This window comes from Schistocerca cancellata, chromosome 11 (genome assembly GCF_023864275.1).
Source record: "Schistocerca cancellata isolate TAMUIC-IGC-003103 chromosome 11, iqSchCanc2.1, whole genome shotgun sequence".
NCBI classification, from domain to species: domain Eukaryota; kingdom Metazoa; phylum Arthropoda; class Insecta; order Orthoptera; family Acrididae; genus Schistocerca; species Schistocerca cancellata.
The window spans coordinates 53,316,483-53,338,153 of NC_064636.1; the positions used below are offsets into that span (position 1 = coordinate 53,316,483).

Sequence of the window (21,671 nt, forward strand, 5' to 3'; positions counted from 1 at the left end):
CCAAAGTCAAATAATTACACTGTTCGACATGGGTTCTATTTCTGATATTAAAGTATGTGCTTCTAGACCATTTTACCATGGGAAATTCAAATATGTAAACAAAATATCGTTGTCAGGGATACTTTTTATGTTATATATATATATATATCACAGAGACGTTATAGAGAAATACGGGTATGTTGCCGCATCATGTAGTGATAGAACGTGATAATTTCTTGTGCAACAGCAGGTGGGAAGAATCAGACATCATTAGGTTATCCCCCGCCACACCTATGTCATTAAGACCACCTGAAACATCTCATTAACTTGAACGGCGACAGCCGGTCGCTGCCTCGGCAGTAAAGCTTCACGCCTCCTAGGGGCAGGTGCATCGAGTTTACAACAGTGGTGTTAGCCTCAATTTGTGTCAGTCTTAACGAGTGGATGTTTTGGCTGACAAGTAACTGTCTGTCATATTTCCGAGCACGATTGAATTTTTTAGTTCCTGTGTGTAAATTGATTGAGCCTGGTGCTGAAGGTAAAACGACTGCTTGTCTTTACACATCAGCATTCCTCTAGTTCCCTACTATTAATTTGATACAGGTGTATTACCAAAGTGGTATTTTTAAATTTGCAGAAATGCCACGTCGTCGTGGATGTCGATATAAGCCGGACAACTTCTGCTAAGAAAATTTCTTCAGTCGTAAAGAAAGCATACAAACATTACTTTGGAGTAGAGATAGAAGACCAAGATAAAGAATGGGCACCACATTTCTGTTGTGCTACATGTTACTGCAAACTAATTCAGTGGTGGAAAAGTAAAGGGCATGTGGCGTTGTTTGCTGTTCCCATGGTGTGGAGGGAGCCTAAGGACCATGTTACTGATTGTTATTTCTGTCTAACAAAAATTCAGGGTTTTACAAACAAAAAGTCGAAGAGGCACATTGTTTACCCAGATCTGCCTTCAGCGAGAATGCCAGTGCAGCATTCCGACAACCTTCCAATACCTTCAAGAGCTCGAGGTCAAATTCCGAGTGACAGTGAAATAAGTAGTACTGAAGAAATCACAGATGATGATCCTTTATATCACTGCACAAGTGAGTCATCGCCACATTTGTTAACACAGGCAGATTTAAATGATTTAGTACGTGATCTAGGACTAAGTAAACAAAAGGCACAGCTGCTTGGTTCAAGATTACAAGAGTATAATCTACTGCACCAAAGTACTAAAATCAGTGTGTTCAGGCACAGAGAACATGCCTTTCTTTCTTATTTTTCAACTGACGAAGCACTGACATTTTGCAATGACGTTGCTGGCCTGATGAAAGTGCTGAACTTCACTTATATTTCACAGGAGTGGAGACTTTTCATAGATGCATCGAAAACAAGTCTGAAGGGTGTTTTGCTCCATAACGGAAATAAAATATCCTCTGTTCCAGTAGCTTATGCTAGTTTGACAAAAGAGAATTACGAATTCGTACAAAGGATGCTAAATTCATTAAAATACAATGAACACAAATGGAAAATATGTGCAGATTTCGAGGTAATTGCTATGGTACTGGGAATGCAACAAGGCTACACAAAGTATGCCTGTTTTCTTTGCGAGTGGGATAGTCGAGACCAAAATTCTCTCCACGTAAAAAAGAAATGGCCTAGGCGAAGATGGAAAGTTGGCGAAAAGAATGTACAACGTGAAAGTCCGGTAGCTCCTGAATATATACTACTTCCATCGCTTCACATCAAACTTGGCCTGATGAAACAATTCGTGAAGGCCATGGATCCAACAGGCTGTGGGTTTGCATATCTAGCTACCAAATTCTTCGTCTTTCAGCTGCAAAAATAAAGGAAGGTGTATTTGTGGGCCCACAAATCAGGGAGCTGCAGAAAGATGCAAATTTTGAAGCATGTTTAACTGATAAAGAAAAAACCGCATGGGACTGTTTCGAGATGGTGTCGGAAAACATCCTCGGAAGAAGAAGAGCTACTAATTACAAAGCAATGGTGAAGGATATGATCAAAGCATATCAGGATTTGGGGTGCAATATGTCTTTGAAAGTACATATGATGGACTCTCATCTGGACTACATCACAGGGAGTTGTAGTGACGTATCGGATGAACATGGGGAAAGATTCCATAAAGACATTTCTATCATAGAAAGGCGCTATGAAGGGAAGTTGGTACCTTCTATGTTAGCAGATTATTGCTGGAATATCATTCGAGAGAAGAAAGATTCACAACACAAGAGAAAAAAGTGATGTGCATTACGAGGCAGTGGCTCATTGTTTGTCAATTTTCTGTAATTTCTCATGTCAAATAAATGCTTCAAAGTGTATACACAAAGGTTACTGTGTTATATGTTAGATTCCACCCTCCATTAATGTGATGAACTTATAACATCATAAAGGTGTGCATTTGTTTGTCGAATTTCACCTCACGTTTGCTGCACTATATCAGAAACTGAAAAGAGAAATAAAATTGTGATTACTCATAAACTATCGCTGACAGAAAAAAACCAAAAACAGTTTTCAATTCAGCACTCAAAATACAACTAGGATCACAATATTTTTTATCAGAAATAGAAAAAAAGTTTTTTTGTAGAACAGTGTTATTTGCCTTCCCTACTAAAGTCCTTACATGCTCATTCAATTTCATACTGCTTTGCAATGTTACACCTAGATATTTAATCGACATATCAAGCAAAACACTACTGATGCTGTATCTGAACATTATGGGATTGTTTTTCCTAGTCATCGGCATTATCTTGCATTTTTGTACATTTAGAGCTAGCTGTCATTCATCACACCAACTAAAAATTTTGCCCAAGTCATCTTGTATCCTCCTACAGTCAATTAACTTCAACAACTTCCCGTACACCACAATATCATCAGCAAACAACCATAGACTGCTGCCCACCCTGTCTGCCAAATCAATTACGTATACAGGGAACAACTGCAGTCCTATGACACTTCCCTGGGGCGCTACTGACGATATCCTCGGCGGTGACAAATTCTCGCTGTACAGGACATTGTACTGGGTTGATTACTTAAAAATTCTTCAAAGCACTCACATATTTGGGAGCCTATTCCTTTCACTAGTACCTTCATTAACAGTCTGCAGCAAGGTATCATGTCAATTCTTTTCAGAAATCTAGAAATATGGAACCTGCAGATTGCCTTTTAACATAGTTCTCAGGATGTCATGTGAAAGAAGGACAAGTTGAGTTTCGAGCTAGTAACGCTTTTTAGAATGGTGCTGATTTGTGGACAGCTTTTTTGACCTCAAGAAAGATTATTATATTTGAACTGAGAATATGTTCAAGGATTTTGCAGCAAACTGATGTTAAGGATATTGGTCTGTAATTTCATGGGGCTGTTCTTTTACTCCATTTATAAACAGAAGTCACCTCCGCTTTTTTCCAGTCCCTTGCGACTTCGCTCCGGGCAAGAGGATTGCGATAAATGCAAGCTAAGAAAGGGGCCAATGATGTAGATGGGTAGTCTGAATAACCAATTAGAAGGTACCAAATCCAACCTGGGAGAGAAAACAAAACTTGACTAAAAGGGGGGATCTGTTGACCGGATGCATCCCGAAACATAGAGAACATCAATTTCATAATGGAAGGAACTGTGTATGGATCAAAAGTAGACAAGGAGGCCAAGGCAAGAATGCAGGAATCAGGTTCAGGTGAATGTAGGTTGCAGTAGTTACTCGGAGATGAAGAGGCTTGCATAGGATAGAGTAGCATGGAGAGCTACAACAAACCAGTCTTCATAATGTACACGATGACGATGACAACAACAACAACAACGACAACAGCATCATCATCATCGTCGTCCATCATCATCATCATCATCATCATCATCATCATCATCACCACCATCATCACCACCATCATCATCCACAGCAGCAGCAGCATGATGATAGTTTGCCAAATGACAAAAACCAAAGCAGGGCTAAATGACCCAGAGGAGGCAGCTGCTACAGACTACTCGATAACGGTGTGTGACGCATTTACAAGCCATGCTGCGCCCCACCAGACTACAAGCTCAGCTGCCACTCACTCACCACACGCTCCAGGATGGCATCGTTGGCCTCCACCACCAGGTCGAACTTCTCCTCCACGTCGCGGCGCACCACGTTCGCCCCGATCCCCTGGTGCCTGAGTATCATTGATAGTCTGGAACAGAGTGGCGGTGTTAACAGAGGGACGTCCGCGTCAATATGTGGCAGGAAAGGGATGGAAGCAAACATCTGGCAAGCTGCAGCTAGATGCTTGAGTAACAAAGTCCTGATAAAACACTCAGATGTGAAACAAACAAACACACACACACACACACACACACACACACACACACACACACACATGGAGTGAGTGCTGATTTTCTGGGGAAAAAAAGTTAAGCGATAGTCAGAGTGACATGCCGCCAATGTCGACAATTTACAAATTATTGATAATATTAAGAAAAGGGTAGACTGCTACTCACGATAATGAGGGATGTTAAGTCATAGTCAGGCACAACAAAAAGACTACTAAACAAGTAACCTTATGGCCAAAAGGCCTTCTTCTGAATAAGACAAAAAACACACACATGCGACCACTGCCTCTGGTTGCCGAGGCCAGACTGTGAGCGGCTGCACGTGATGAAAGAAGCAACCTGAGTGGTGGGGGTAAGAAGGAAGTTGGGGCAGAGTGGGGAAGGATAACAGGATAGGAGTGGGGATGGTCAAGTGATGTTTGTGGGATCATACAGGGACAAGGTGGGGAGAGGGTAAGGCAGCGAGGTGCAGTCAGCAGGTAAGATGGAGGGTGAGGGGCGGGGGATAGCAGAAAAGGACAGAAGTAAAGAGATTGTGGGTGTTTTGGTGGAACAGAAGGCTGTATAGTGCTGGAATGGGAACATTAGAGGAGACAGGTAGGTGAAGGACAGTGACTAACCAAATTGATTACACCCTGTTCCCTCAATGGCTGCTGGAATAGTTTCTTCAAATTGTTAAATGAGGCCTTCAGACATGCACACTGAATGCACCTGGCATCCTTTCCTGTCCCTTGCTGTCCTAAGGGGTACTTTCATTCACCATATGTTTGAACTTCCGACGATTAATAGACCCGTACTCTTTTGTATTTGCTGCCTCTTAACACTGGACAAAACAGGTTTCCCCAAAACAGATGAAGTGGATCCCACTAGCTACGTTTCAGTTTCAATGAGAGACAGCACCTCAAACTTGTTGGCTAGGGGGATTGGTACAACAACCTGAGTCCTTCCTGATCCTGGTCCTCATGCACCCTGTATGGGATGCCTAGTTCTTGTACTTTCTGCAGAGGAGGAAGGATAAACAGAAGAGGATAGTACTTGATGTACCTCTGGTACCTGTATCACAGACCTCGGGAGCTCTTCAAACACCGATTCGCAGCAGCTGCCAATCATTTGACAGTAGCCAGGCCAATTTCCAGCTGCTTACAAATGTTAACCGACCCATCCCGTGCTCGAGAATAGCATTCACAGTGGGGCTGCGTTTTGGCTTGCGCAATGTATTACATGACACAAACAACTAACTTTAAACTAAGCCATTGGTCATCTTTTAATCTGTTGAGCTAAAAAGTTGCTAATTTTCTATAAGGACTGATGCAAATACACAAAACAAGATTTCTATTAAAGCAATACAGAAACCTGTGCTAAAAACTACTAGTTTCCTAAACATTTTAAGGTCAATTATATTTGTTAGTTAATTTACAAGAAATGCAGATAATATATGGGGCTACTCCTTTTTAAGGGTAATCTAGGTGTAACACAATGTGTTAGGTAGAAAATCTGCTACAGTAATTAAATTACAAATGCCAATTTGCTACTAATTGCTCACAGATTATGCAAAGGACAATGGTAGGTTTCAAAAATTCTAAAAAACACACATTTATTTGCACTGATACACAGTGAAGTTCAGGGGTGATATATTTTTTCGCGGGACTGCGAACTACAAAAACCAATTTGCTACAAAATAAATTACATACCCAAATCGCTTGTACTGGTAATTTGTGAAAATATAGTTTTATAAGTGTCTGAAAATTGTCAAACTAACCTTTCTCATGTAATTGTGCAATGAATCGGAGAATGATTTCCAGAATCGTGTACAGTTCTGCCAGTGGGCTCAGCAGCAAATCCTCACCAACCCGAACTTCTTCTCCAATGTTCTATTTAACGATGAATGTTCCTTCTCAAACAAAGGACAGGTAAATACGAGGAACATGCATTATTGGTCCAGCGACAACCCACGATGGCTTAGACAGGTGGAACATCGGCATCAATGGAGAGTTAACGCCTGGTGTAGAATGCTTGGTACTACAATTATTGGCACTTATTTCATCAGTGTTAGTCTAAACGGCACAGCATATGTCACCTTCCTCACACGAGTTCTTCCTCCTCTTCTGCATGAAGTGCCGCTAAGAACCAGAATGCTTATGTGGGATCAACACAATGGATGTCCACCACATAATGCCTTGCATGCACGTCGTGTTCTGAACTGAAGGTATCCTCCCAGATGGATTGGTCGAGGAGGAATAGTTACTTGGCCTGCTAAGTCTCCTGATTTAAATCCTCCGGACTTTTTTCTTTGGGGATGCATTAAAGACATCTACCGCGATATTCCAACAACTCCAGAGGACATGCACGAACGTATCGTGCTTGCTTGTAATTCACTTCAACAGGCAACACTGGAAGCAGTAAATAATTCTTTCATTCAACGAGTGCACCGATGTATTGGTGTCCAGGGTCACCACTTTGAGCACCTTTGATGTTCTACTCCTGGGCAATGGTACAGGAGAGTCAAAGTCAGTTTCGGTTATGTTTTTACTTGGTTTTCATTTTTTTTTCTGACAACTCCAGCAAGTGGACAAGTTTGTGATTCCGGGCTCAAAGTCAATGTTGTGTTATGTAATTAATAATGTTGTGTTTCACTGAATTGTACACTGTGATACATTTTCGAATAAGACTTTAGGAGAGAAAATGAATTACTGAATAAAAAATACAGGGTGCCATTTAAAAAAGTCACACCGCTGTTCATATCTTTGTAAGAAACAAAGCTACAACGAAGGCAATCATGCTGATTGATGTCCCCCTGATGGCTAAAGAACATTTGCTTGAAACATTTTGTAAAATGCATCTGTTATTTAGGGTGGTCAAGATAAATGGGAAACCCTGTATATATAAAAGCCTGCTTTGGAATCAGAGAATGATTATTTTGAACAAGGACAGGCCAACTGTTCTCAAAAATTTTAAAAGAACACAATTAGGTATAAGCCTCATCAGGTGCATTAATTTCTTTTATTTGAAATCTTTATCAAACTGCATTTTCATCATTTTTATTCAATTAATTGATTTAAATGTAATTTTTTATTTGCATTCCTTTGTCACATCATTTTAATCATAATACAGTATCAACTTCTTCATTTGCTCTCATTTTTTGTCTTACCATTCCTTTTCCACTTCATATCTTTGTTCATCTGTTTTTAATTAATTTTATGATTAATTTTGACGTAATTTTGTTTGTTTTTATCATCCTATTTTTCGGCCACATTATAATATCCATTATACTGTATTTATTCCTCATTTTGCTAGAATTTTGTTTCACTTCTAAACCCTTTCATTTAAATCTCCATCTGTGTTATTTTGTACATAGTGCAACAGGAATTTAGACTATGTTTTAAATGTTTATATGATGGCTACCACAAAAAAAAGGAAAAATTGCACTTCTAACGAACAATACATTTTTCACACCATTGCGTAGTAATATAAATAGATTATTTTGCCTATTGTTTTTTAATCGAAAGATTGGTATTTTCGAATAACTGGATATTATAACAGATAAATATATTTAAATTCATATTCACAAAAAATTCTAAGTGGAAAAAGAATGAAGTAAGGAAATAATGAAACAAAAGAGAAAGTTCAGACTGTGATTAATCTGATGTGACAAAGGAACAGAAATAAAAAAAAATACATGTAACCCAATTTATTGAAAAAAATAATGATCAAAGTTATTTTAATAAAAATTTAAAAATTTAAAAAGATTAGTGCCTGTTATGAGTTTTGAACTAACAACCTCCTGTATGTAAAGCTCTTACCCTATCCACTACACCACACAATGAGTCTATACAATACCGCCTTTTTAATGCTATGGCGCATCACACAAGATAATATGAATTTTTTTTCACCAATTATTCGCAGATGAGGGCCCACCAGAGTGAATGGCTGGTGGGTGTGATACCTCGGCTCTTAACCTACATCGCCATATATCTGGTTTCAAAATGTCGATCCCACTGCTACGTTGGTTTGTTTGTTTTGTTTTGTTTTATGGCGCAAAAACAACTAAGGTCATACACGCCTATGTCAGAACCGTAGAACACTATGATGAAGAAAAGAGTTAAAAAGCGGCTACACGTTAAGAACAACTGACGGAAGGAAAGACAGCTAAAATCAGAGACTTTCTCTTGGAGAAAGGTCCATAAACTATGCCACACAGACAGTGGAGGTCTAAAACTTATAATTAAATGTCCTTTGCCATACTGCTACTGTAATGGTACTTTGACTACCGTGCCTCTGCCAATACAAAGATACAATTTACGATCGCGCACGCAGAAGAGCACTGCGCCAGCGACCGATTTTTATAAATAATTTTGTTCGTCTTTTTACTTTTGCGTAGGTTTTTGTTTTTAACAACTAATTTTTTTCACTCTCTCTCTTGTCTTCATATGAAAGACGTGTATTTTTCGGCGATGTGTTGAATGTGCTTTTGGGTGGAAATTAAAATTATATTACAAAGCGAGGTTGTTTCAATAGTGATTCGAGGTGGTTATCGCCAAATTTATAAATTGATCATGACAGTGACAACTTGAAGAAGTTTTCAACAGACGGAGAAAAGTGAAAGACGGGTCATCCTACAAGAGAAATTAGGAGGACAGCCATTGTAATTAATACTGCGTATCTAACAAGATTATAAGGTAAATTTAAATTAGTTTCTGATAGTGAAAGAACTGGAAGCGAGGTGTAGCAAAGCTAATACAGTGAGCGCTCAGCTACGATCTACTCTCTTCTGCAAGAAGGAAGTCAGCACCAAGACTAAGTTATATGTGCACTGTTCAATCTTTCGACCAACTTTGTTGTATGGGAGCGAAAGCTGGGTGGATTCAGGTTACCTTATCAACAAGGTTGAGGTTACGGATATGAAAGTAGCTAGGATGATTGCAGGTACTAGTAGATGGGAACAATGGCAGGAGGGTGTCCACAATGAGGAAATCAAAGAAAAACTGGGAATGAACTCTATAGATTTAGCAGTCAGGGCGAACAGGCTTAGATGGTGGGGTCATGTTACACGCATGGGAGAAGCAAGGTTACCCAAGAGACTCATGGATTCAGAAGTAGAGGGTAGGAGGAGTCGGGGCAGACTGAGGAGAAGGTACCTGGATTCGGTTAAGAATGATTTTGAAGTAATAGGTTTAACATCAGAAGAGGCACCAATGTTAGTACTGAATAGGGGATCATGGAGGAACTGTATAAGGGGGGCTATGCTCCAGACTGAACGCCGAAAGGCATAATCAGTCTTAAATTATGATGATGATGATGATGATGATTCTGATGCTATTTCCATACAGTCGCTTTTTGTAGTGTTGCCGACCCGGTCTGCCGTTCACGGTCAAATTACAGCACGATCTCAATCAATAATACGAAGTCCGCCTTATCCGTAACTGAAACCACCAAAATTCAAAACCCAATCAGATTTTCTATTTTATATTTTCACGGCAGAACCCCGAGGAAAAGGAAACACTACACTACGATGGAAAAAAAAAGATTGATGACAATGAGCATACAGTTGTGGAGGATCACCACTTAACAAATGGCAATCGCTAAAATGACCATGTGCAATATGCAACCTAGCTGAAATGATCTCCTCACTGCGTGAAGGCCGAGAGGTCAGCCAAGTTGCTGGGAGAGATTTAATTCTCCAGAGATTGTTTCCATGAAGGGAAGATCAGTGACGATGCCAAAGTAGCAGCATCTGCCGACAGACGGCAATACAGAGATCACCAGGAGGAATGTAAGAATTAGCGGGCCGAGGTAGGAGGATGGCAGCCTTGGCAGCAGCGTCAGTGGCACCGTTTCCTGTCAGACTGACGCGAGCACAGACCCATATAAACATCACTGTGGCTCCGTTAAGAGTGAGCAAATGTAAGCTTTCCTCGACCTGTTACACTACGAGGTGGACAATGAACAGCAAATGACGCAATTGAAAAGCCTATGTCACCAGATGTACTGCACGGCACGATACGGGGCAAAGAGCTCTGCTGCAAATACTGAGCAGTTTTCCAGAAGCCGATGTCGATAATCATCGGTGCCAATGACAAAAACACACCCGACACCACGGTCAGTCCAAGAGCCATCAGTGTACACAAACGTGCTATCACGAACTTCAGTCTTCAGTGCAAACATCGAGAAACTTACAATGATAGACCAAGTCTGGAGTACTGTCCTTAGGAAGTGAATGAAGTCCAAGGTGAACACGGGTCGCCGCACCAAGCCAAAGTGGTGAACGGTTCACAGCCACTGGGAAAGTGGAAGGTAGCTCAAAGTTATGCTGCTGGAGCAATATCCACAAGCAAACTCCAGGAGGTAACAGAGAAGAGGGATGCACCATATACTAGCAGTCAAGGGAGTCGTCGAAGGAGGCGGCATAGGATGGATGGCCAGGCACGGCAGACTAACGGTGTGTGTAATCGCTGAGGAGAACATCACGTCAGTACGACAGCCCTTGTTCGGCAGCTTCTGCATACAAACTCTCTACCGGGGTAGTGTAAAAGGTGCCAGTGGCCAAACGGATGCCACTATGGTGGATTGTATTGAGACTGCATAATATGGACGGACATGGAAGGACGTGCAGACACATAAATGAAACAACCATAGTCTAGTTTCGAATGGACAAGGGACTGGTACAAATGTAGGAGGGCAGTCTGATCCACTCACCAGGAAGTACCCCTGAGGACATGTAGGACATTGAGGGACTGGGTACAGCAGGCAGCCACGTAAGACACAAGGAAAGGCCAAGAAACTTCCCTATCGAACATGAGCCTCACAAATTTCACCGTGTCAATGAATGGAAGAGCAACACGTCTAGTATGTAAAGATGGTGGAAGAAACCCACTGCGCTGACAGAAATTCGTACAAATGAGTTTGTCAGTGGAAAAATGAAAGCCATTGCTCCAGGAGTAAAGACGATTCAGACATCACAGAAGATGTTGGTCAAGGAGACAAGTCCGTGGAGAACTGCAATACCAGGTGTACCGGTATGAAATGAGCGCTGAGATACAAATGTGTCGATAGGAACATTTGTTGTGAAGGAGCCTTAATTTTTGTTTTTGTTTGGTTGGTATGACATCTGTCAAACATATTTAGTATACATCAAGTCATGGAACAAACATCACATGTTTTCATCGTGTTAACAATGTTGAATTTTGTACCAAAAAGTGATGATTTGCGGAAAGCATAAATTTTTTGTTTTCATTTGAAAAAAAGTGCTGCAGAGTCAAATCGAATGCTTGTCGAGGCATATGGTGATTATGCTCTATCAGAAGCAACATGCAAAAGATGGTTTCAACGGTTCAGAAATAATGATTTTGATGTAAGAAATGAAGAACGTGGAAGACTACCAAAAAAGTTCGAAGACGCCGAATTGGAAGCAATAATGGATGAAGATGATACTCTGAGTCAGAAGCAAATGGCAGCAATGCTAAATGTTGCACAACAAACAATTGCTGACCGTTTGAAAGCTATGGGAAAGATCCTAAAGTGTGGAAAATGGGTTCCACATGAACTGAATGAAAGACACATGGAAAACCAAAAAACCATTTGTCAAATTTTGCTTCAAAGACATGGAAGGAAATCAATTTTGCATCAAATTGTTACTGGCGATGAAAATTGGATTTATTTTAAGAATCCTAAACAGGAAAAATCGTGGGTTAATCCGGGACAACCGTAAACATCGACTGCAAAACCAGATCGATTCGGCAAGAAGACAATGCTCTGTGTTTGGGGGGATCAGAAAGGTGTGGTGTATCACAAGCTTCTAAAACCCGGTGAAACTGTGAATACTAATTGCTACAGACAACAAATGATCAATTTGAACTATGCATTGATCGAAAAAAGACCAGAATGAGCCAGAAGACATGGCAAAGTAATTTTTTTACACGACAATGCAACTGCACACAAAGCAAAACTGGTTCAGGATACAATCAAAACACTTGGCTGGGAGCTGCTACGCCACCCGCCATGTTCACCAGACTTGGCCCCTTTCGACTACCATTTGTTTTCATCAATGGGACACGCATTGGCTGAGGAACACTTCGATTCCTACGAAGAAGTCGAAAATTGGGTGTCTGATTGGTTTGCTTCAAAAGACGAACATTTCTCTTGGCTTGGTGTCCACAAATTGCCAGAAAGGTGGTCAAAATGTATAGAAAGCAATGGTCAGCACTTTGAATAAAATGTTTTTACTTTTCAATTCAAAATTAGTGTTTCATCTTCACAAAAAAAATGCTCATTTCATACCGGTACACCTGGTAGATCGCAAAATTTCCAATGAAACAGGAGCCAGAGGTGCCCGGCAGGAGACAGGCCATTATAGTGTCAATGGTGATAGGAAAGAGGATAACGGTCAGGACAGAACCCTGAGGCACACCGTTTCCCTGGATAAAGGTGTCCGACAAGGCAGAACCCACAGGTACCTTGAAAACTCTGTCTTTTAAAAATTCCTGAAGGAAACAGGGCAGGCGGCCTCAGAAACCCCACGTGTAGTGAGTACAGAGGATACCAGTCCTGCAACTGGCATTGTAGGCTTTCTCCAAATCAAAAGGCACGGTCACAGTCTGGTATTTCTGCAGAAGACCATTCATGAAATGGGTTGACAATGTGATGAGATGACCAGCTGCAGAACGGTGCACTCGAAATCCACACTGTACAGTGATTAGTAAATTGTGAGACTCGAGCCACCATAACAGCTGGGCATGAATCGTATGTTCCATCACCTTGCAAACACAGCTGGTGACAAAATGGGGCAGTAGCTAGAACAAAGGTGCTTGTCCTTACCCGGCTTAGATATGGGGATAATAGTGGCTTCATGCCAGCATCTGGCATATGTGATTGCTTGTATGAAGGAGAAAGTGCTTGCCCACAAGAGAAAGGTACTGCAACATCTGATTATTAACAGCGTCCAGCCCTGGGGTGGAGGATCGGGATGCAGTGAGAGCACAATCTGGCTCCCTCGTGGTAAAAGCGGCATTGTAGCACTCACAATTCTGAGAAGAGAATGGTATCGCCTAAGCCTCCTCCACTCATTTCTGCTGGAGGAAGGAAGGATGACAGTGGGTGAAGCTCAAAATCTCTGCAAAAATAGCAGCCCAAGGTGATGGAGACAGCAATAGGGCCACTATGACACAATCTGCTACGGTCAGGTTGGAAATTGGGGAATGGATCTCGGTCCCAGAGAGCCGCCGGATGTTGGCCTACACGATGGAAGGAGGAGTGGGACTATTACAGAACTAATAAATGAAATCCAGCAAGCTTTCTTGCTACCTCGAAGAACGCGATGACAATGCACACGCAACTGTTTATAATGAATGCAGTTCGCCATTGTAGTATGAAGGTTAAAAACGCACAGAGCACATCTCTGCCTGCAAATTGTGTTGCAGCATGCCTCAGTCCACCAAGGGACTGGGACATAGTGCAGTAAAACTGAATGCGGGGAATGGAATATTCTGCGGTAGTAAAGATAACATTTGTAAGGTATTCTATCTGGTCATCACAACTGGTGAAAAGTTGTTCATCTAAGGTCACCAGGGAGGATTAAAGCCTCCACCTTCAGAAAGCTGCCAATCGGATTTACACGTAGGTGGGGTAGGAGTCAGCAAACAGATAGCACACAGGAAATGGTCGCTCGAGTATGTGTCAGAGAGAACGGACCACTCGAGACGGTGGGCAAGCTGAGCAGTGCAGAACGAGAGATCCAAATGTGAATAAGTGTGTGTGCAGTCTGAAAGGAACGTGGGTGCGTCATTGTTAACCCTTAAGCAGTCGCGCGGGGTGTTCAGAACACCCCAGTCATCCTTATCGATGGATTATTACATAATGGATAGGAGTATAACGTCATGTTCTTTGGTACCTTTCTAGAACGTAATACGAAAGCTTTGAGTAACAAAAGAATCTACAGTGGAAGCACTAGTTCCAAGAAAACACGCAAAAATGTGCCTTGTGGTGTTGGCATCCCGCACGACTCTTAATGTTGTGGTGCTGCGAGAAAGTGCACAGCTATGTTCCGTAGCAGCTGCTTGTATTTTGTCGCCCTCTGCAGTTAAAATAGCTATGGATCATTAGGAAATAGAACGAGAAAGAGTGCAGAAGCTTCTGGAAGAAGTCTAAGATGAAACTTTTGAAGGAGGAGATGAGGAAGAGGAGGAAACAGACAGTTGTGAAGTTCTCTCTCATCACAGTGACACGAAAACGGAGGATGAAGACAACCTGGAACAGGAACCGCAAATATGCGCAGTGGATAATGAAAGCAAGCGTGATTTTTTTATTGGAAAGAATAAAGTTACAAAATGGACGAAAAGTTGTCCTAGTCGTAATGTAAGAACTAGAAGTGTAGACTTCATTATTCATCTCCCTGGTTTGAAAGCTATCACAAAATCTGCAGTAACTGCTGTGGACTGTTTTTCGATATTTATAAATGACATAATAATTAGAAAAATTACATTGTGCAAAAATATTTACATACAACACATTGCATCAAATGTCACAAGAGACCGTGGTGACAAACAACTGAGGAAGAAATCAAATCTCTTCTGGGTCTGTTGATATTGGCTGGGCATTACAGGGCAGGACACCAAAACCTGGACACAAATGGTTTTGGAATTGCAATATTTCATGCAACAATGAGTTTACAGCACTTTCGTTTCTTATTGTGTTGTTTGAGGTTTGATGATATTCGAGACAGCCCACAGTGTAGAGAACTTGAACGCCCAGCTGCGTTCAGAGAAGTATTTGAATTATTCATGTCAAATTGTGTCAGTAATTATACTGTGTCTGAATATACGACAGTGGATGAACAACTGGTTGCATTTAAAGGCAAATGCAGTTTCCGACAGTATATACCGAGCAAGCCGGCAAAATATGGTTTGAAAATTTTCACCTTATGTGACGCAAGAACACGGTATACTTTGGGAATGGAAGTCTGTGTTGGGAAACAGCCAGAGGGTCCCTTTGCACTGTCAAACTCGCCTAAGGATATAGTAAATAGACTTGTATGGCCTATCGAAGGCACAGGACACAATGTGAGACTAGACAACTTGTTTTGTTCCATACCACTGGCTGAAGAGCTCCTGAAAAAGAAACTTACAGTAGTAGGAACTCTTAGAAAGAATAAGAAGGAGCTCCCTTCAGACTTTGTTTGCATGAGAGGTCGTGAACTTAGAAGCAGCCTTTTTGGATTCAGAAAGGATATCACCATAGTTTCATATGTGCCAAAGAAGGGCAAAAACATTATTCTTCTTTCATCTTTGCACCATGACGGTGCCACTGACACCAATACTGCAGAGGAAAAGAAACCAGAAATTATAACAATGTACAATACGACCAAAACAGGTGTGGACACAACAGATGAAATGTGCGCTACTTATTCAACATCAAGAAAAACTAGACACTGGCCACTTGCCCTATTTTTCCGAATGACTGACATTGCTTGCATTAATGCCTTCATCATATATGCAAATAATAACAATGAGAGGATTTCTTGAAGAATGTTTTTACGTGGTGTCAGAAGGTCATTAGTAAATCCCATAGTGTGCACGAGAGCAGCCTCTCACTCCCTGTCTAAACAAGTTAGACAGAAAGCCGCAAAAGTGGCGGGAATTGCAGACATCAACAATGCACCACCTTCTGAACAAAGAATACTTAAGCCCAGGCACTGCACAGTTTGTCCTCAGAGTAAAGATATAAAAGTTAAATTGCACTGTGCTCAATGTTTGAAAGTTATGTGTGTAAAGCACATGAGAAATGTGTGTGAAAAGTGTTACGATAACGTGCCCCTTGCAGCTAGTGATAGTGACTGATTTCATAAAATGTTTGTATGAGTTAACTGAACAAATGTTTAATTATACATATAATTTCTTACACCTATAATACAGTATGAAGAATAACAGAGATAAATAACTAAACAAAATATTGTAAAAAAATGGGAATTATTGCATATGTTTCAAATAACGCAATTTAATACTAAAGTAATATTAAATTAAACAATAAAATACTGAGAGATAACATTCTAAATAACCATTTATAAAGTAAACATATTCATATCGATATGCTGCACAGCAATGTCATTATAACCAATTTTATTTGGGGTGTTAGCAGCATCCCGCGCAACTATTAACGTTACGAAAAGCCGCGCAGCTGCATAAGGCTGAATTGACTCAGAAGGTCAGCCAAGAGGGCACCTCTCTGACACGTTCAGGGAGAGCCCCAAAGAGGATGGTGTGCATTAAAGTCATCGAGCAGTGAAAAGGAGTTGCCCAATAAGTGGAAGGAAATTTGCTCTGATGACACTGAATGATGGATGGAGGATGTAAATAGTAAAAAGGGAAATGGTAAAGCAAGAAAGGAAAATGCGGACTGCAACATCTTGCAGCCGGGTGTTCAGGCAGGTGGTTTGACTATAAATTCAGGTGTTCAGGGAGTCCTATATGAGCAGCTTGACTCCCTCCGTGATGGAATGCCATCCTTGAGACGGAGGGAGGATCGTCGTCAAAGTGGACCGGAAAGAAATGCAAGAGGTCAAAGCTCTCGTGAGGACACAATTTTGTTTCCTGGAGGCAGAGCACAAGTAGATGCTGCAATTCCAAGAGCAGCTGTAATTCCTCCTTGTTGGAGCTGTGGCCACAAAAGTTCCATTGGAGGAGAGTCATGATAGGAGAAGGGTAGGAGGGAAAAAATGAAGGGGCTGCCAAGTGCCAGCCATTGAAGACACTCTACTACAAGGTGCAGAGGCTGGAGGATCCTGCTCCACGAGATCCACAGAGGCATTGGCATTATTCTTTGGTCGGTCTGTGGAGTCCAGAGCAGAAAAACAGTTGGCAGTGCACCACGGCGACACCTCTGAAGAGGATCTGAAAGTCAGCAAAGCAGAAGATCATTTGCCTTTGTTTGATTTCATGGAGCGTTTGCAGTTGGCAGACGACGATTCAGACGTTTGTTTGGTAGAGACACGTAAACAGTCTTCATGGAAGTATTCCTTCTCTCCTTACCGGCCTGCCGGTTGTGTAGCAGGTGATTTCGCCACGTGAGGTGTAAATCTGGTGGCCTGTTGCACAGTTGGAGGAGAATTTGAGGTTGCACACCTGCGTCGTCATGTCCTTCGTGCAGCAAGAATGGTACTGTAAGTGCCAGATGGTAAAACACTGGGTTTCCAACTAGCCAACAACTTGCGAGCGACAGGCTAAGGCACTTTTTCCTTCAGCCTGATCTCCCAGATGGACTGCTCATCGAGTTACACGGGACAATCTTGGGAGGAGGCTACACGGTAACCATCGCAATTGATACAGCAGGGGAAGGAGGCGAACAATCACCCACGTGAGCATCCCTACCACAGTTACACATTTGTCTGTGCGTCGACAGGACATTCGAGTGTGGTTGTAACAATGACATTGGTAGCAGTGTATCAGGTTCGGAATGTATGGTCAGACTGTGATAACTTCATAACCTGCTTTAATCTTGATGGAAGCACTACTCTATCAAACGTAAGAAAAAAAGAGTGGATGTGGTCATTACGGATGCATCTACCTTTTTCATCACCTGATGGACTGCAATGACACCTTGATCAGAGAGGTAAGTTTGGATTTCTGCCTCAGACTGTCCATCGAGCAGCCTAGTGTAAATAACACCACGTGAAGAATTCAGCATTCGATGGGCTTCAACATAAACAGGATAGCCATGGAGGAGCGAAGCTGCAAGCAGTTGTTGTGCTTGAGAATCACAAGTACTCTATAAAAGTACGTGCCAGGATTCCAGAGGGCCAGCAATTGCATCAACACCTTTCTGAATGATAAACAGACTAACCGCAGCAAAGGACTGACTGTCTTCAGTACGTGAAACCACAAGGAACTGAGGTACAGCTGGGACAGTCTCTGTATCGGTAGCCTCATTCTGTTTACATTTAGTAGACATAGACTGAGAAGGAAATTCCCCACGATTGCAGCATCTCTGATGGCTGCACTCCTTCCAACTGGGGGTGGGGGTGGGGGGGGGGGGCCCTCAGAGAAAGCCTCACCCACCTTAGGTGATTGTTCACACTTCATATCATATCTCCCAAACACCTGACAGAGGTACTAACTGGTAATTTGGAAAGGTAACAGATCATACAGTCACCCCTTCCTGGGCCTGGCCCGTACCAGGGGGTACGTGCAAACTCTACCTGTCGACCCAGAGCTGCAAATCGTGCCTTACCCAGTCACCTGTTACACACCAGACGCATGGGACCATCTTTAGGAGCACTCAGGGGGGAGGGAGGACCATAAAGAAACCTCAAACACCAAAGTAGAGGGAGGATAGGAGAAGGGGAATGAAGAAACAAACACAGAACTAAAAAAAAGTGGAGGGTTTGTTCTGATGCAGACTACTAAAAATGCAGAACACATTCCCAAAACTATTCCAGATATGTTTCCCAAGGGACTGGGAAAAGAATAGCACAGGATAGACTTGCAGCACGGAAGAGAAAAGATGCTGCAAAGGCTGGGGCCCGACAACAGCCGAGCACGAAGTCGCCCAAGAATGGTGAGGCCCCTGGAGAGCCTACTGCTGTGGACCTCACCTTCCTCGTTTGGATAAATAAATACAGGGCTATTACAAATGATTGAAGCGATGTCATAAATTCACTGCAGCTCCATTCACTGACATATGGTCACGACACACTACAGATACATAGAAAAACTCATAAAGTTTTGTTCGGCTGAAGCCGCACTTCAGGTTTCTGCTGCCAGAGCGCTCGAGAGTGCAGTGAGACAAAATGGCGACAGGAGCCGAGAAAGCGTATGTTGTGCTTGAAATGCACTCACATCAGTCAGTCATAACAGTGCAACGACGCTTCAGGACGAAGTTCAACAAAGATCCACCAACTGCTAACTCCATTCGGCGATGGTATGCGCAGTTTAAAGCTTCTGGATGCCTCTGTAAGGGGAAATCAACGGGTCGGAATGCAGTGAGCGAAGAAACGGTTGAACGCGTGCGGGCAAGTTTCACGCGTAGCCCGCGGAAGTCGACGAATAAAGCAAGCAGGGAGCTAAACGTACCACAGCCGACGGTTTGGAAAATCTTATGGAAAAGGCTAAAGCAGAAGCCTTACCGTTTACAATTGCTACAAGCCCTGACACCCGATGACAAGTCAAACGCTTTGAATTTTCGGTGCGGTTGGAACAGCTCATGGAAGAGGATGCGTTCAGTGCGAAACTTCTTTTCAGTGATGAAGCAACATTTTTTCTTAACGGTGAAGTGAACACACACAATGTGCGAATCTGGGCGGTAGAGAATCCTCACGCATTCGTGCAGCAAATTCGCAATTCACCAAAAGTTGACGTGTTTTGTGCAATCTCACGGTTTAAAGTTTACGGCCCCTTTTTCTTCTGCGAAAAAAACATTACAGGACACGTGTATCTGGACATGATGGAAAATTGGCTCATGCCACAACTGGATACCGACAGCGCCGACTTCATCTTTCAACAGGATGGTGCTCCACCGCACTTCCATCACGATGTTCAGCATTTTTTAAACAGGAGATTGGAAAACAGATGGATCGGTTGTGGTGGAGATCATGATCAGCAATTCGTGTCATGGCCTCCACGCTCTCCCGACTTAACCCCGTGCGATTTCTTTCTGTGGGGTTATGTGAAAGATTCAGTGTTTAAACCTCCTCTACCAAGAAACGTGCCAGAACTGCGAGCTCGCATCAATGATGCTTTCGAACTCATTGATGGGGACATGCTGCGCCGAGTGTGGGAGGAACTTGATTATCGGCTTGATGTCTGCCGAATCACTAAAGGGCCACATATCGAACATTTGTGAATGCCTAAAAAAACTTTTTGAGTTTTTGTATGTGTGTGCAAAGCATTGTGAAACTATCTCAAATAATAAAGTTATTGTAGAGCTGTGAAATCGCTTCAATCATCTGTAATAACCCTGTACATAATATGTATTTTCCTTTGCGGAGTTCTTAGCAATTGAGGTCCCCAGCATCTTCGGTCAGTATAGAATGTACAAGACTCTAACACACTAGTTCTCCCAGAGTACAATTCTTCCATTTGTAGAAAGTTACAACTCACTTTGCAAAGAGCTTGAATCTTCAAAAACTTCACTTCTGTCAAGAATAAGGAGGGAGCCCGAACTCCTCTGTACACAGTGGTACCTATAAACCTGTTCCTGCAACATGCTTTTACAATGAAAAGCTACATTTATACCAAGTTTGAAACATGTCTGACAACAATGTTTGCAGCTTCTGGTGGACTATCAACAATTGCAACAAGTTCCAAACATGGAAAGTGCTATCAGAACAGATGAGAGGAAACGTGACACATTGTCTCAGACCCACTACCTCTAATAGTCACTGTGTGGTGCTACTGTTTGTTTGCGTTCTGACGTACTTAGTGTCGCCCAACAACTGAATGGACAAGACGAGAGATTTGAGCTCATCACTTTATGAGGCAGAGGGGTGCATCTGAAATGTATGAACTGCAGGTTACAAAAAATCCCATTCAATATAGGACTCCACTGATACAGCAGTAGCAGGGGCATAAAAACGAAACTGAGGTCTTTCCTACCACAGTACAGAAAAATTGCTTCAGGTTCTCTCTAAGATGGAATTGAATTTTCCAAGAGAGTAAATGATTTGTCAGTGAAAGTGGATACACCATGGGGATTGACAACTGTGAATTTGCCAAATACATCCATCAAGGCAACTGCAATAGTACTGCAGAAGAGGTGATAGATATTAGTGTTGATAATGGAGATAATCTGATTTCTATCATCCTCCTGGTCTGGCCACTTGGGGACAGAATGACAGTTTAAGTTCCCTGCCATTTGTTCACTTCTCTTCATTCTTCTCTTCATTCTACTATCTTTTCATCAATCTTTCTCCAAACCAGTTCCCTCTGTATTCTTACTGGTCCTGCTTTAGAATTCTTCAAAATCTAACACTTTCCTTCTGAAAGTATCTCTGTTTGCACCTTATTCTCTTTTAATGTTGTGTCTTTCTATACTTTCTTTTAACTTCTCAGATCATGCTTCTTCTTAAGCCCTTTCCCACAGATTCATGAAAATTAGTCCCATCATTCACCTCGTATAAATGTTCAAAAATAATATCAGTCTTCATTGTCACGGCATTAAACCACCAATTTTTTAAAGAATGAAACTATCATGTATAAAACTGCTTCAAATGTTTGATTACTTTACAATTACTTAATGTGTTGCACATCTGAGGAAAGGTTTGAAATTATGCTCAAAGTTTGTTGGAAGTTGCGAAGTGCTCTCCTTATGAAACAATGGATGAATATAAAGTGGGTAATTTTTGCTCCATTTAAAGCAAAAGCTAGTTTTTCATGCAGTTCAATGTTTATGAT

At 41.9% G+C, this 21,671-nt stretch overlaps 1 protein-coding gene across 2 annotated transcripts in view; it reads right to left on the minus strand.

Moving 5' to 3' along the window:
* The window catches only part of LOC126108470 (exosome component 10), a 219,304-nt gene that overhangs the window by 167,699 nt on the left and 29,934 nt on the right, over positions 1–21,671 (minus strand). For both annotated transcript variants that reach the window (XM_049913717.1, XM_049913716.1), the window contains exon 3: positions 4,046–4,157. In XM_049913717.1, the coding sequence (XP_049769674.1) occupies positions 4,046–4,157 (112 nt within the window). The remainder of the gene's footprint in view (positions 1–4,045; positions 4,158–21,671) is intronic.